Source organism: Mus caroli, chromosome 1, assembly GCF_900094665.2.
Source record: "Mus caroli chromosome 1, CAROLI_EIJ_v1.1, whole genome shotgun sequence".
In the NCBI taxonomy this organism is placed as follows: domain Eukaryota; kingdom Metazoa; phylum Chordata; class Mammalia; order Rodentia; family Muridae; genus Mus; species Mus caroli.
Genome location: NC_034570.1, coordinates 111,827,407 through 111,839,543, shown reverse-complemented (window position 1 = coordinate 111,839,543; position 12,137 = coordinate 111,827,407). Strand labels below are relative to the sequence as shown.

The 12,137-nt window shown below is 35.1% G+C and overlaps 1 protein-coding gene across 1 annotated transcript in view; it reads left to right on the top strand.

Annotated features, from left to right (window-relative positions):
- Positions 1-12,137, top strand: part of Ptpn4 (protein tyrosine phosphatase non-receptor type 4) — a 179,109-nt gene that overhangs the window by 25,524 nt on the left and 141,448 nt on the right. The window contains exon 2 of the mRNA XM_021161817.2: positions 10,334-10,488. Coding sequence (XP_021017476.1) covers positions 10,351-10,488 — 138 coding nt within the window. The 5' untranslated portion in view covers positions 10,334-10,350. The remainder of the gene's footprint in view (positions 1-10,333; positions 10,489-12,137) is intronic.

Below are 12,137 nucleotides of genomic sequence, written 5' to 3'. Positions count from 1 at the left end.
TGGATTGGAGCAGAAGCTGTGCTCCACTCACCAGAAGTCTTAAGATCCTGTGGCGGGTGTTGTGGGCAGTTGGCGAGTGTCCGAGGTATGCCCCTTGTATCACTAGTCTCTTAAGGAGTTTTATCATGAAGGAATGTTAGCTTTGTCAAAGTTCCTTTCTATATCTAATGAGATGATCATGTTGTTTTTGTCTTTCAGTCTATTTCTATGGGTGAATTACATTTAATGATTTATGTATGTTGAATAATCCAGGCATCTCTGGGATGATATCTACATAATCATGTTGTATGATCTTTTTGATGTGTTCTAGGATTTGGTTGCAAGTATTTTTGAGTATTGCATCTATGTTTATAAGGAAAATTAGTCTGTGATTTTCTTTTCTGGGTTTGTATGTGGATGGGTTGGGCATCAGGGTAACTGTGGCTGAGTAAAAATGAGCTTGGTAATATTCTTTATGTTTCTAGTTTTGGGAATAATTTGAGAAATATTGACATTATTGATGTTAACACTTCTTTGAAAGTTTGGTAGAATTTTGTGCTAAAACCGTCTGACTCTGGCCTTTGTTTGTTTGTTTGTTTGTAAGAATGGTAATAACTGTTTCTATTTCACTAGGGGCTGTAGGTCTGCTGAAATGGTTTATATGATCTTGATTTAACTTTGGTAAGTGGTATGTGTTGGGAAAATGATCCATTTCTTTCAGATTTTCCAGTTTGGTAGAGTAAAAGTTTAATGTGTATCCTTAGGATTCTCAGGATTTCTTTGGTTTCTGTTATATCCCCCTTTTGACTTCTAATTTTGTTAATTTGGATTTTTTTCTCTATGCCTTTTAGTTAATTTGGATAAGGGTTTGTCAGTCTTTCTGCTTTTCTTAAAGTATCAACTCTTTTTTCATTGTTTTTTAGTTATTTTTTTCTCTTATTTATTGAGCCCTCAGCTTGATTATTTCCTGCCTTCTACTCTTTTGGTCATGATTTCTTCTTGTTGTTGTAGTGCTTTCAGCTGTGCTGTTGTTCGAGTATGAGATCATTCCAGTTTGGTGTGTGTGTGTGTGTGTGTGTGTGTGTGTGTGTGTGTGTGTGTATCTATGTATATATGTGTCTTAGTTAAGGTTTTACTACTGTGAACCGACACCATGACCAAGGTCGTATAAAGGAGGACATTTAGTTGGGACTGGCTTACAGGTTCAAAGAGGTTCAGTCCATTATCATCAAGGCTGGATCATGGCAGCATCCAGGCAGGCATGGTTTCAGGCAGAGCTGAGAGTTCTATATCTTCATCTGAAAGCTGCTAGCAGAATACTGGCTTCTAGGCAGCTAGGACGAGGGTCTTAAAGCCCACATCCATGGTGAAACATCTACTGTAACAAGGTCACACCTACTCCAACAGGGCCACATCTTATAATAGTGCCACTCCCTGGACCAAGCATATACAAACCATAACAGTGTGTGTGTGTGGTGTGGTGTGTGTGCGCGCATGCGTGTGCTGCTTAAGCTGTAGAAGGGTTTTGTTTTTTCTTTTTTCTTTTTTTATGAACTTAGATGACCTTGTGTTTGGTGCTTAGATGTTAAGAATTACAGTGTCAAAAAAAAAAAAAAAAGAATTACAGTGTCCTTAGTGTTTTTTTGTTTTTGTTTTTCCTCTCTTTGAGTTTTTAGTGTCCTTTCCTATCTGTGATGGCTTGTATATGCTTGGCCCAAGGAGTGGCACTATTAGGAGGTGTGGCCTTATTGGAGTAGGTGTGTCACTGTGGGTATGGGCTTAAGACCCTCACCCTAGCTGCCTGGAAGTGAGTCTTCTACAAGCAGCCTTCAGGTGAAGATGTAAAACTCTCAGCTCCTTCTGTACCATGCCTGTCTGAATGCTGCCAAGTTCCCACCTTGATGATACTGGGCTGAACCTCTGAACCTGTAAGCCAGTTCCAATTAAATGTCCTCCTTTATAAATTTTGCCTTGGTTATGGTGTCTGTTCACAGCAGTAAAACCTAAGACACTATCTTTTATGATTAGTTTTGGTTTGAAGTCTGTTTTGTTAGATATTAAAATGGCTACAGCAGCTTGTTTCTTTTTTTTTTTAAGATTTTATTTTATTTATTTATTATATGTAAGTACACTGTAGCTGTCTTCAGACACTCCAGAAGAGGGTATCAGATTTCATTATGGATGGTTGTGAGCCACCATGTGGTTGCTGGGATCTGAACTCGGGACCTTCAGAAGAGCACTCAGTGCTCTTAACCACTGAGCCATCTCTCCAGCCCCAGCAGCTTGTTTCTTAAGTCCATTTGCTTGAAATATCTTTTTCTATCCTTTTACCCTGAGATGATACCTATCTTTGATTCCTTGATGTTAAGATGTGCTTATTGGATCCAGCAGAAGGATGGATCCTGTTTTTTCATCCATTCATTCTGTGTCTTTTTATTTGGCAGTTGAGACCATTGATGCTGACAAATATCAATGGGCAGTGTTTTTGATTCCTGTTATTGTGTATGCTTTCCATTTTGTAGTCTGGGATTATTTATTCCCTGTGCTTTCTTGACTATAGTTAACCTCTTTAGTTTTGGGGTTTTCTGTCTAGTGCTTCCTGTAGAGCTAGAATTGTAGATAGATATTACTTAAATTTGGTTTTATTGTGGAATGTCTTACTTTTTTCCATTTATTTTGATTGAAAATTTTGCTGGTTATAGTAGTATAGGTTGGCATCTGTGGTCTCTTAGAGACTGTAGCAATCCATCCAGACTGTGCCATTGACTTGGGTTTCTTGTCTTTCCTCAATTCCTATTATTCTTAGATTTGGTCTCTTCATAGTGTTCCAGATTTCCTGGATGTTTTGTGCCAGTTTTAGATTTAACATTTTCTTTGACTGAAGTACCCATTTCTTCTACCTTGTCTTCAGTGTCTAGAATTTTCTCTTCTACCTCTTGTATTCTGTTGGTAAGACTTAATCTCTGATGTTCCTATTCCCAAATTTTTCCTTTCCAGATTTCCCTCAGTTTGGGTGGTGGTATTATTATTACTATTACTACTATTAATTCTATTTCTACTTTCAGGTCTTGAACTGTTTTACTAATTTCCTTCCACTTTTTGTTTACATTTTCATAGATTTCTTTAAGAGATATTTATTTTCTGTTTAAAGACCTCTATTAAATTCATAAAGACTCCTTTAGGGTCATTTTCTTGTGCTTCAGCTATATTAGAATATTCAGAGTCTGCTGTTGGTTGCTGGGTTGTAATGGAGGCATATTGTCCTGGCTGTTATTGATTGTGTTTTTAGGCTGGCATCTAGTTATCTGGGATTGGGAAGATTGTAATTTTGCGTGTAGCAAACATTCTGGGATCATGCCAGATGCACCTACTGGGGGGTTCCAGGTAAAATATGTGTTTTATTATTGGGAGCTGACACTTAGGAATAGGGATAGGGGTCTGAAGGAATTTGGAGAAAGGCAGATGGTTTCCACCAGGATCTGTTTATTTAGTCTCCTTGGAATGGGGGTAGAGAGTGAAGAGAGGTCACCCCAAGAAGGTCTGCTATGGATGAGATTGGCGTATTGGCTTTGGAGGAGCAGCGGGAGAGGTAAACATCTGCAGTTAGTCTACTTGCTTCCCTGGTCAGAGTCGCCTCTGGAGTCCCACAGAAAGCCTGCTGGAATTGAGTCTGATAAAGCAGTGAGTGGGGAAGGGAAGCTAGGAGGGGATATCAGGTGATCTACTAGAGATGGCAGCAGTGAGGAAATGTGACCACAGCTAGAGTTCTGCTGCACTAGCTTGGAATGAGACTGGGGAATTTGGGTTTGGAGGGGCTGAGGGAGAAGTGAAGATCTGTAGTCAGCCTATTTGCTTCCCTGGTCAGAGTTGCTTTTTGTTTTTTCAAAGGGCCTACATTATTGGGACAAGGGAATTGAGTAAACATCTCATTTAAAAACTCTACAAAGCTCATTCTTACTGAGGTTTAGCTGTTTGTTTTTAAAATAAACCTCTTCAGGGTGTAGCAAGCAACCTTTTTGTTAATTTCCAGACTTTCTACAATGTTGATTTTGACACTTTACCAGTGCTCTTTTACCTTTATGGAGGAGTGGGTTTCCAGCAGTCTTCTTTTACCTTTTAGACACAGTTCTCCATCTTTTCTTTATTCTTTTTATATAAAGTTAGAAGTACCAAATTTTACAGTTGCCTTTCAGATGACTACTTTTTGTATTCAAAAGTGGAAATTATAAAGATTACAATTCAACAAAAGGTAACTTTATTACTTTCAAGTGGTTGCTGATTTTGTTTTTTAAAGATTTATTTATTTTATGTATACGAGTTTACTGTCAGCTTTTTTCAGACACACCAGAAGAGGGCATCAGATCCCATTACAGATGGTTGTGAGCCACCATGTGGTTGCTGAGAATTGAACTCAGGACCTCTGGAAGAGCAGTCAGTGCTCTTAGCCACTGAGCCATCTCTCCAACCCCCTGTTGCTTAGTTGTTGTGTTTTTTTTTTTTTTCCATATTCTAGCTTATACTTATGTTGAACTTTAACTCAACTTGGTGCTTTTTTATTTGGGCAGGCATTTTATGTAGACTAACCAGTAAGTACTGGTGGTTAAGTTGCATTTATGAACTATTAGCATGAAAAAAAGTTATTCTTGGCATTTTAGGACCAAGAAACTTGTTTCTAAGTTAATCATTTGTTGCTTTATTTATACAAATGTTATTATTTTTAGTGACACTCCATTTTTGCAGCTATGACTATGGTGCAGAAATATAAGTTATGACTTACTATCATGAATATTGAGAAAAGTAGATCAAGAAGAGTTGTTAGTGCTTTGCCAGATGCATTGTTGCATGGTTCTTCCTGAGCTTCTCACTGATCCAAAAATAAAGTTTACTCAGAGATTTTAAATTATAACTCCATGCAATGTGTTGTGGTAGATAAGGTTGTTAGAAGCACTTGACTGTTGTTACTTTCTAGCTCTAATTACAATCTAGGGTCATTTAATGGTTCTCTATTGGTCTATCCATAGCTCAAAGTACTAATTCCAATTTGTTAGTATTTTTGTTTTAGCTTTCTCAAATGAAACACAGAAAACTAGTAAAATGAGAAAATGGTTATTTAAATGATACTTGTTTTTCCAGTGTTTGGACATATTTTATTGACAAATTATCAAGTAAATCCAAGATTACCTGGCAAATTAGCTAGTAGAAGAGCATGCCTTTAATTAATGATAAACTTGATTAAGAATCCTTATAAATGAGATAAATGATGACAATATTTTTTAGAGATGGACATTTAAAACAGAATAAACTAATAATTTGAAAGTTACACATAAGACAGGAAGAACATTTGACTTTTAAGTCAGTGGATTCTCCTTAGTGAAGTTGAAATCATTGACTTCTTCAGTCAGATTCTCACCATTTTAAACAGTGTTCCTAATTCAAGCAATTCTATTGCCCTAGAAACTTTCTTCCAAGAGATTGAAAGAATGTATTGGGAATTTATAACCCAGAAATATTGACTCAGGAAGCAAGAAAAGGAAGAAAGACCAGATGTAACTTAAGAAGGTTAGCTCAAGTACTGGTTCTCCGTTTCTGTCTCTTCATGAAATTCAACCAGTAGTTGATTGTGTATTTTTAAAGTAATTGATCATTTACTAGTCAAAAGAAACACCATTTAGAAAAAAGTGCTTTAAACCCAACCCATTATTCTAGTTTTTAAAATAAAGGCATAACTTTTGCTCACTAGGAAAGTTATATAAATCAGAATTTCTTAAGATACACAGTAGAAGGAAAATAGAAAAAAATACTCAATATAATATTCTTGTGAGAAAGGTAAAATTTTAAAAGGAAATATATGATCATTTCATTCCTCTAGATTGTTTTAAAAGCCTTTGTTCTCAAGAGTATACGTTTGTTTGTTTAATGTATGTGAGTACACTGTAGCTGTACAGATGGCTGTGAGCCTTCATGTGGTTGCTGGAAATTGAATTCTTAGGACCTCTGCTCACTCCAGTCAACTCTGCTTGCTCAGTTCCTGCTTGCTCCAGCCCAAAGATTTATTTATTATTATACATAAGTGCACTTGTATCTGACTTCAGATGTACCAGAAGAGGGCGTCAGATCTCATTATGGGTGGTTGTGAGCCACCATGTGGTTGCTGGGAATTGAACTCAGGACCTTCAGAAGAGCGGTCAGTGCTCTTAACCACTTAGCCATCTCTCCGGCCCGAGTATGCAGTTGTTAACCTTAACATTCTCCTCTTATTTATATACTAGGATATTTAATTGTATATGTGGTTGTACCTTGGTGTCCATGGGTGATTGATTCCAGGACCCCAGAGGACCCCAGAGTCTGTGGGTGTCTCAAGTTCTTTACATAGATGATAAATATTTGCATAAAGAATGTACATATCTCTTTGTATGCTTTTAAGTCTTATGTATATTATTTATACTTAATACAGTGTAAATGTTTTTGAAGATTTTTAAATTATATGTGTTTGTGTGAGTTTTGCACTTTAGATTTTACATTTAAATATGATTCATTGACTGCTTTTGAGTGTAAAGCAACCACAACAAAAAACTGGTATTGCCAGGGTAGTGTGATAGTGCCAAGCTTGATGACTCACCAGAGTCTGCTTAGTGGAGGGGGAGCATCTACTGTGGCAAGTTGTTCTCTTGACATCCACATGTGTGCCATGGTGTACACACACCCCTTCCCCAAATTAAAAGGGGTGAGGCACTTCAACCATCATAGAGAGTTGTATATATACAACATAACAAATGAGCCTCAGTCTACATAATACCTCTCATTTTATATTCTAAAGAACTCTATGAACCAGACCTAAGCATAGAGCCTAAACTGAAATTTTTAGAAGAAAATGTGAGGAAATCTTAAGTATCTACGTTTGTTGAAGTACTCTTGGGTAAGACACCAAAAGAGTGGTTCATTAAAGTATTTTAAAAGCCAGTGTGGTGGTGCACACCTGTAATTCCAGCACTCCATCCTCAGAGGAGACAGATCTTTACCTACATAGGCTAGCCAATAGCTCAAGCAGTGAAAACCTGTCTCAAAAAAGAAAAAGAAAACAAAGTATATTTATTTATCAACAATGATAAATTATAGCATACAGTTGGAAAAAATTCCCACATTTCTTAGTGTTTTCAAATTTCTGGCATATTACTACTCTTTGATATCCTAGAATGATAAATCAGCATTCCCAGGTATTTTCAGAGCTTTCAAAATTGTATTTTAAGCATTCTTCTAACAGTCTTCAGACTATATGATTTGAATAGTTAAAATTCTTATTTGAAGAGTAAAATATACCAGGTTCAATAGTACTTACAGAGAAGTAAATCTTTCAGAAATATTTAGTGCAAGAACATATTAAAATTCCCATCTTGCCGATGTGACAGCCCTTTAGGTTGCATACGTGATGGGGCACTCACCATACTGAGCATCTCTTTAGCTCATCTTTTGTAGCTTTTAGCATAACATTCTGTATATGTTTTGTTATATTTGTACATTTTTTGTTTAGCTTTTATAATAGGACTATTTTTAAAATTTAATTCCATGTATTCTACATTTATACCACGTAATTAGCAAACAGGGTTAGTTTTTTTTTCTTTCTGTGCACACCCTGCCCTTCACTACTCTCCTTTTCATTGAATTATTTGCTTTGTTCCTGATTTTAGGATAAAAATGTTTAGGCTCTACCCATTAAATTAATTAGGACAGTAGCCATATAGACTGCTTTTATAGATGTCCTTAATCATGTTGATATTCTTTTTGTTCTTTTTGAGAATTTTTATTGTGGTAAATTTCATCAGATGCTCTTCATTGATTGAAAAGCTTATATGATTTTTTCCTTACTCATTTAATGTGGTAGATGACATTGATCAATTGTGTAACTGTAAGCCTTGCCACACTTCATAAATAAAACCCTTCTTATACAGTTCTTTCATGCAGTGATGAATTCTTCCTTATGCCTTGGGTGTTTCAGTAGAATGAAATGAAAATGAGAAGTGCTGTCTTGTGTGCTTCCTGTGAGATTGTAGAGACAGTGGTAATTGTCCCTTAAATAGCAAACCATCTGGGTTTGAAAATGCCATAGGGTTTTAAGTTTCTTATTCAAAATATAAAATAGCTACAGGGCTATTTAGATTTTTCTGTATATTAATTAAATTATGATATTTTGTGCCTTTTGAAGAATTGGACTACTTTGTTAAATTATTGCACTTGAGTGCAAATTGTTTTCAGTATCAGTTTGATGTTGACAAGGTGCAGTTGGTGCCCTCTATTTCATTCCTAACAGTAATATTTTTGTTAAAGATTTATTATTTTTTTCATGTATGTGTGTACACTGTCACTCTCTTTAGACATACCAGAAGAGGTCATGGGATTCCACTACAGAAGGTTGTAAACCACCATGTGGTTGCTGGGAATTGAACTTGGGACCTCTGGAAGAGTGGTTAATAGTCTTAACCACTGAGCCATCTCTCTAACCCCATGTTAATACTTTTTTTCTTTTCTTTTGTTAATCTTGGTTTATTGATCTTATAAAAGGATCAGCTTTGCATCCCAGTTGATTTTCTTTTTCTTCTGGATGGTTGTATAGCAGTCTTTAATTGTTCTCTTTTATTTCCTTCCCACTGTTTACTGTTGTTTTATTAGGCTTTTCTCTGAGTTCTTAAGGAGATTAGATTATTGGTTCGAGGCATATCTTGTTTTCTGTTATATATATGCAGCCCTTTATTAGTGCATGGTATATCTGTGACCCACAAATTTTGCTAAATTATATTTTTAGTTTTACTTAGTTTTGTGTATTTTTTTTTTTTTTTTTGGTTTTTCTTAAGATTTCTTCTTTGTCCCATGTGTACTTAGAAAGAATGCTATTTACTTCCTTATGTTTGGAGATTTTTCTATTGTTAATTTTTAGTTTAATTCTTCTGTTCTTAGAGACCATACTTTGTAGAATTTCCTTAATTATACTTACTTAGTTTTGTTTTGTGTCCCAGGATATGGTCTTTAATGGTAATTCTTCAAGGAACATTTGGAAGTTATATATGTTCTTCTGTCCGTGACAAGGTGTTTTGTAAATGTTGTTGTTGTTGTTATTATATTTTTCTATATTCTTACTAATATATTTAATTATACCAGCTATTGAGAAATGGGAGTTGAGTTTTTCATTGTGGATTTGTCTAGTTTTTAATTGTTAAATGTAATGTTAACATTTCCTTTCATCTTTTATCTATGAGACAGTAACTCCAGTTACTGAATACTACTGACTTGAAAGCCTGTTTCTATTAGTATTTTTATTTCTATTAGTATTTATAGTAGTATTTGTTTACTGATTATTTATATAGTTTACTACTTATTGTTTATATTGCATGCCTTTAATCCAGCGCTTGAAAGGCAGAGCCAGGTAGATCTCTGCGTGTGAAGCCAGCTCAGTCTAAAGAACGAGTTTCAGAACAACCAGGGCTGTACAGAGAAATTATGTCTCAAAAATGTTAAAATAACAAAACAATAACAACAATACCCCAAATGTTTGTGTTTCTCCTTGTTTAATTTCCTTTGTTATCATTTTCTTTAAAGTGGAAGTTGTATGGAATGTTGCCTGAAATGTTTTTTTTTCTCTCTCTCTTAATATGATTGTTAGTTTTTTGGGTATAGAATTCTGTGTTCTGAATAATTTTCTTTCAGGACGTTGAAAATACACTTTCATTGTCTTTTAATAGCCCTTATTGACAATAGGTTAATGCTCTAGTTTTTTCCTCTACTATGTAAAAATTTAACGTGGCAGACAGCTAGGTACATTGCACATGCCTGCAATCTTACCAGTTTGGGAGACTGAGGCAGGAGTTCCAGGCCAACCTGGGTTCATAGTAAGGCCCTGCCACCTCCCCTCCCCCATTAAAAAAAAAAGATGGAATAGTTGGTTGAAACTGAAATAGAATTATCTTCACTATTATTATGCTACAGTTTTTTTTTAAGGTAAGAAAAAAGGGGAATAAAAGCAGTTAGAGTGATGGAATTGAAACAGTCCTCTCCCCTGTTGTCATTCCTCAATATTTTTAAAAAAATACATCAGCAAGGAGGAACGTCCCACTTGCTGAGCTCCCATGCTCCTTAAATCTTCTCAGTCAAACAGTTCAAAATAAATATCTTTAGTGCTTTGTAATCTTAACTTAGTTAATCTACATATATATTTTATATCAAATTTCTTAATCTTGATGTTTAAAAATTTGTAATTTTTCTGTCAATATTTTAATCTGAAATGTGTATTAACTTTATTTTTTTTAATCTATATCATATCTTCCACAATCCTTTTTATTTAGTGATTTCTGTTTTTTAATCCTAGGTTTTGTGTGGACAGTAATGACCGCACGTTTCCGATTGCCTGCTGGCAGAACCTACAATGTCCGAGCATCAGAGTTGGCCCGAGACAGACAGCATACAGAGGTCGTTTGCAACATTCTTCTTCTGGATAACACTGTACAGGCTTTCAGAGTTAACGTGAGTGTTTTGTTTTTTTCTCTCCTTAGCATTTGCATCATCTTTGTCATCATCATCATTGTCATCTTCATCATCTCTGGATATTAGTCTGAATTTAGATTTATTTTAAAACTAAAACCATTAAGTTATAGTATAATTTGAACAGTCTTACTTAAGGAAGTCTTTTTGATGCACATTTATAACAAGTATTCCTGCTCATTCAGACTAAGTCTTTCAAAAAGTGCTGTCCACTGACTGTTTACAAACAGCAGAACATCCTAGTTCATAAACAGATCAGTGGTATATGGGCAATTTTATAAGGTGCATAAGGGTGCCGGAAAAGAATTTCTTCTCTTAAATATTGTATGTGTTTTCAGGAAAGCCATATTTGTATAGTCTGAATACAACTTGTGTTAGATAAAGATAATAAGACTGATCTTTCAAAAGTATTGTCTAAAAAGATTTATTCAACAAATATTTGTTCTTGTTATTAGTGTCCAGCTTCATTTGTTTATTGTCATTTGAGCTTCACCTATGTGATATGTTAGTTCATTCATTTTCATTGCTGTATGCTGTTCTTTTGTATGAACATACCATAATGTATCCATTTTCCTATCTCTGTTTAGTCTATTTTTTCTTGGTTTGTGTTTGGATTATTTCTACTATGGACTTTTAAGTTCTTATTCATGTCTTAGTAATATATACATGTATACATACACATTTTTTTTTATTTTAAAAACTTGAAATGGAAGAAGAGTGTTTTACATACATAAACTCTTTGTCCAGCCTGGACTGCATTTACCTCTTCTTTCTCTTTTCTTCCCAAACTTTCTGAAAGTGGTGGACACACCAATAAGTATTTAGCATCGTGAGAGTCTTTACATTAATACAAAATCATTGTCATACTCCCAAATTTAGATTAAATGTGTGATACTAATTAATATGTAGTGCATATTCCTATCCAAGTCTCTGCCATGACATATCATCTGTTCCCTGATGCATCACTTGTGTCTCTCTAGACTTTATTTTACTTGTGTTCATGTATAATATGCATGGAATTTGGAGGCACACATCCACAGTGTGAATGTGGAGTCAGAGTAAAAACTGTGTGCAGCTTGTTTTCTCTTTCTGCCACTTTTGCATGGGTTTTGGAGACCAAACTCAGATGGTAAATGCCTTTCTCTACTGTGCCATCTTGCCAGTCCTGCTTACCACTTTTTTTTAACTTAAAATTTTCTGTATATTACTTAGTATGTAGCAAGGCCACTAATTTACCTTTAAAAATTCTAAATTTCATTTCATATTTGAAAACAAGTTACAAAAGTAGTGAAAATTTTATTACTTATAAGGAAATTGCTTAGCCAACAGCTCAGTGTGTTTGCTAAAATTCAACATTTTAAATTTCTTTTGTATTCTGTCTACTAATAGATGAAGAGTAGATTGTCAATCAGAATAAAAAATAGAGGGAATTCTCCTTCATAAATATTTCTGATTAAGATAAACTAGGCATTAGATAATTGATAAAGAAAACGAGGCTTTTTCCTCTGTTATGGACTCATATTAAAATTCTTTTGGCCGGGCGTGGTGGCGCATGCCTTTAATGCCAGCACTTGGGAGGCAGAGGCAGGCGGATTTCTGAGTTCGAGGCCAGCCTGGTCTACAAAGTGAGT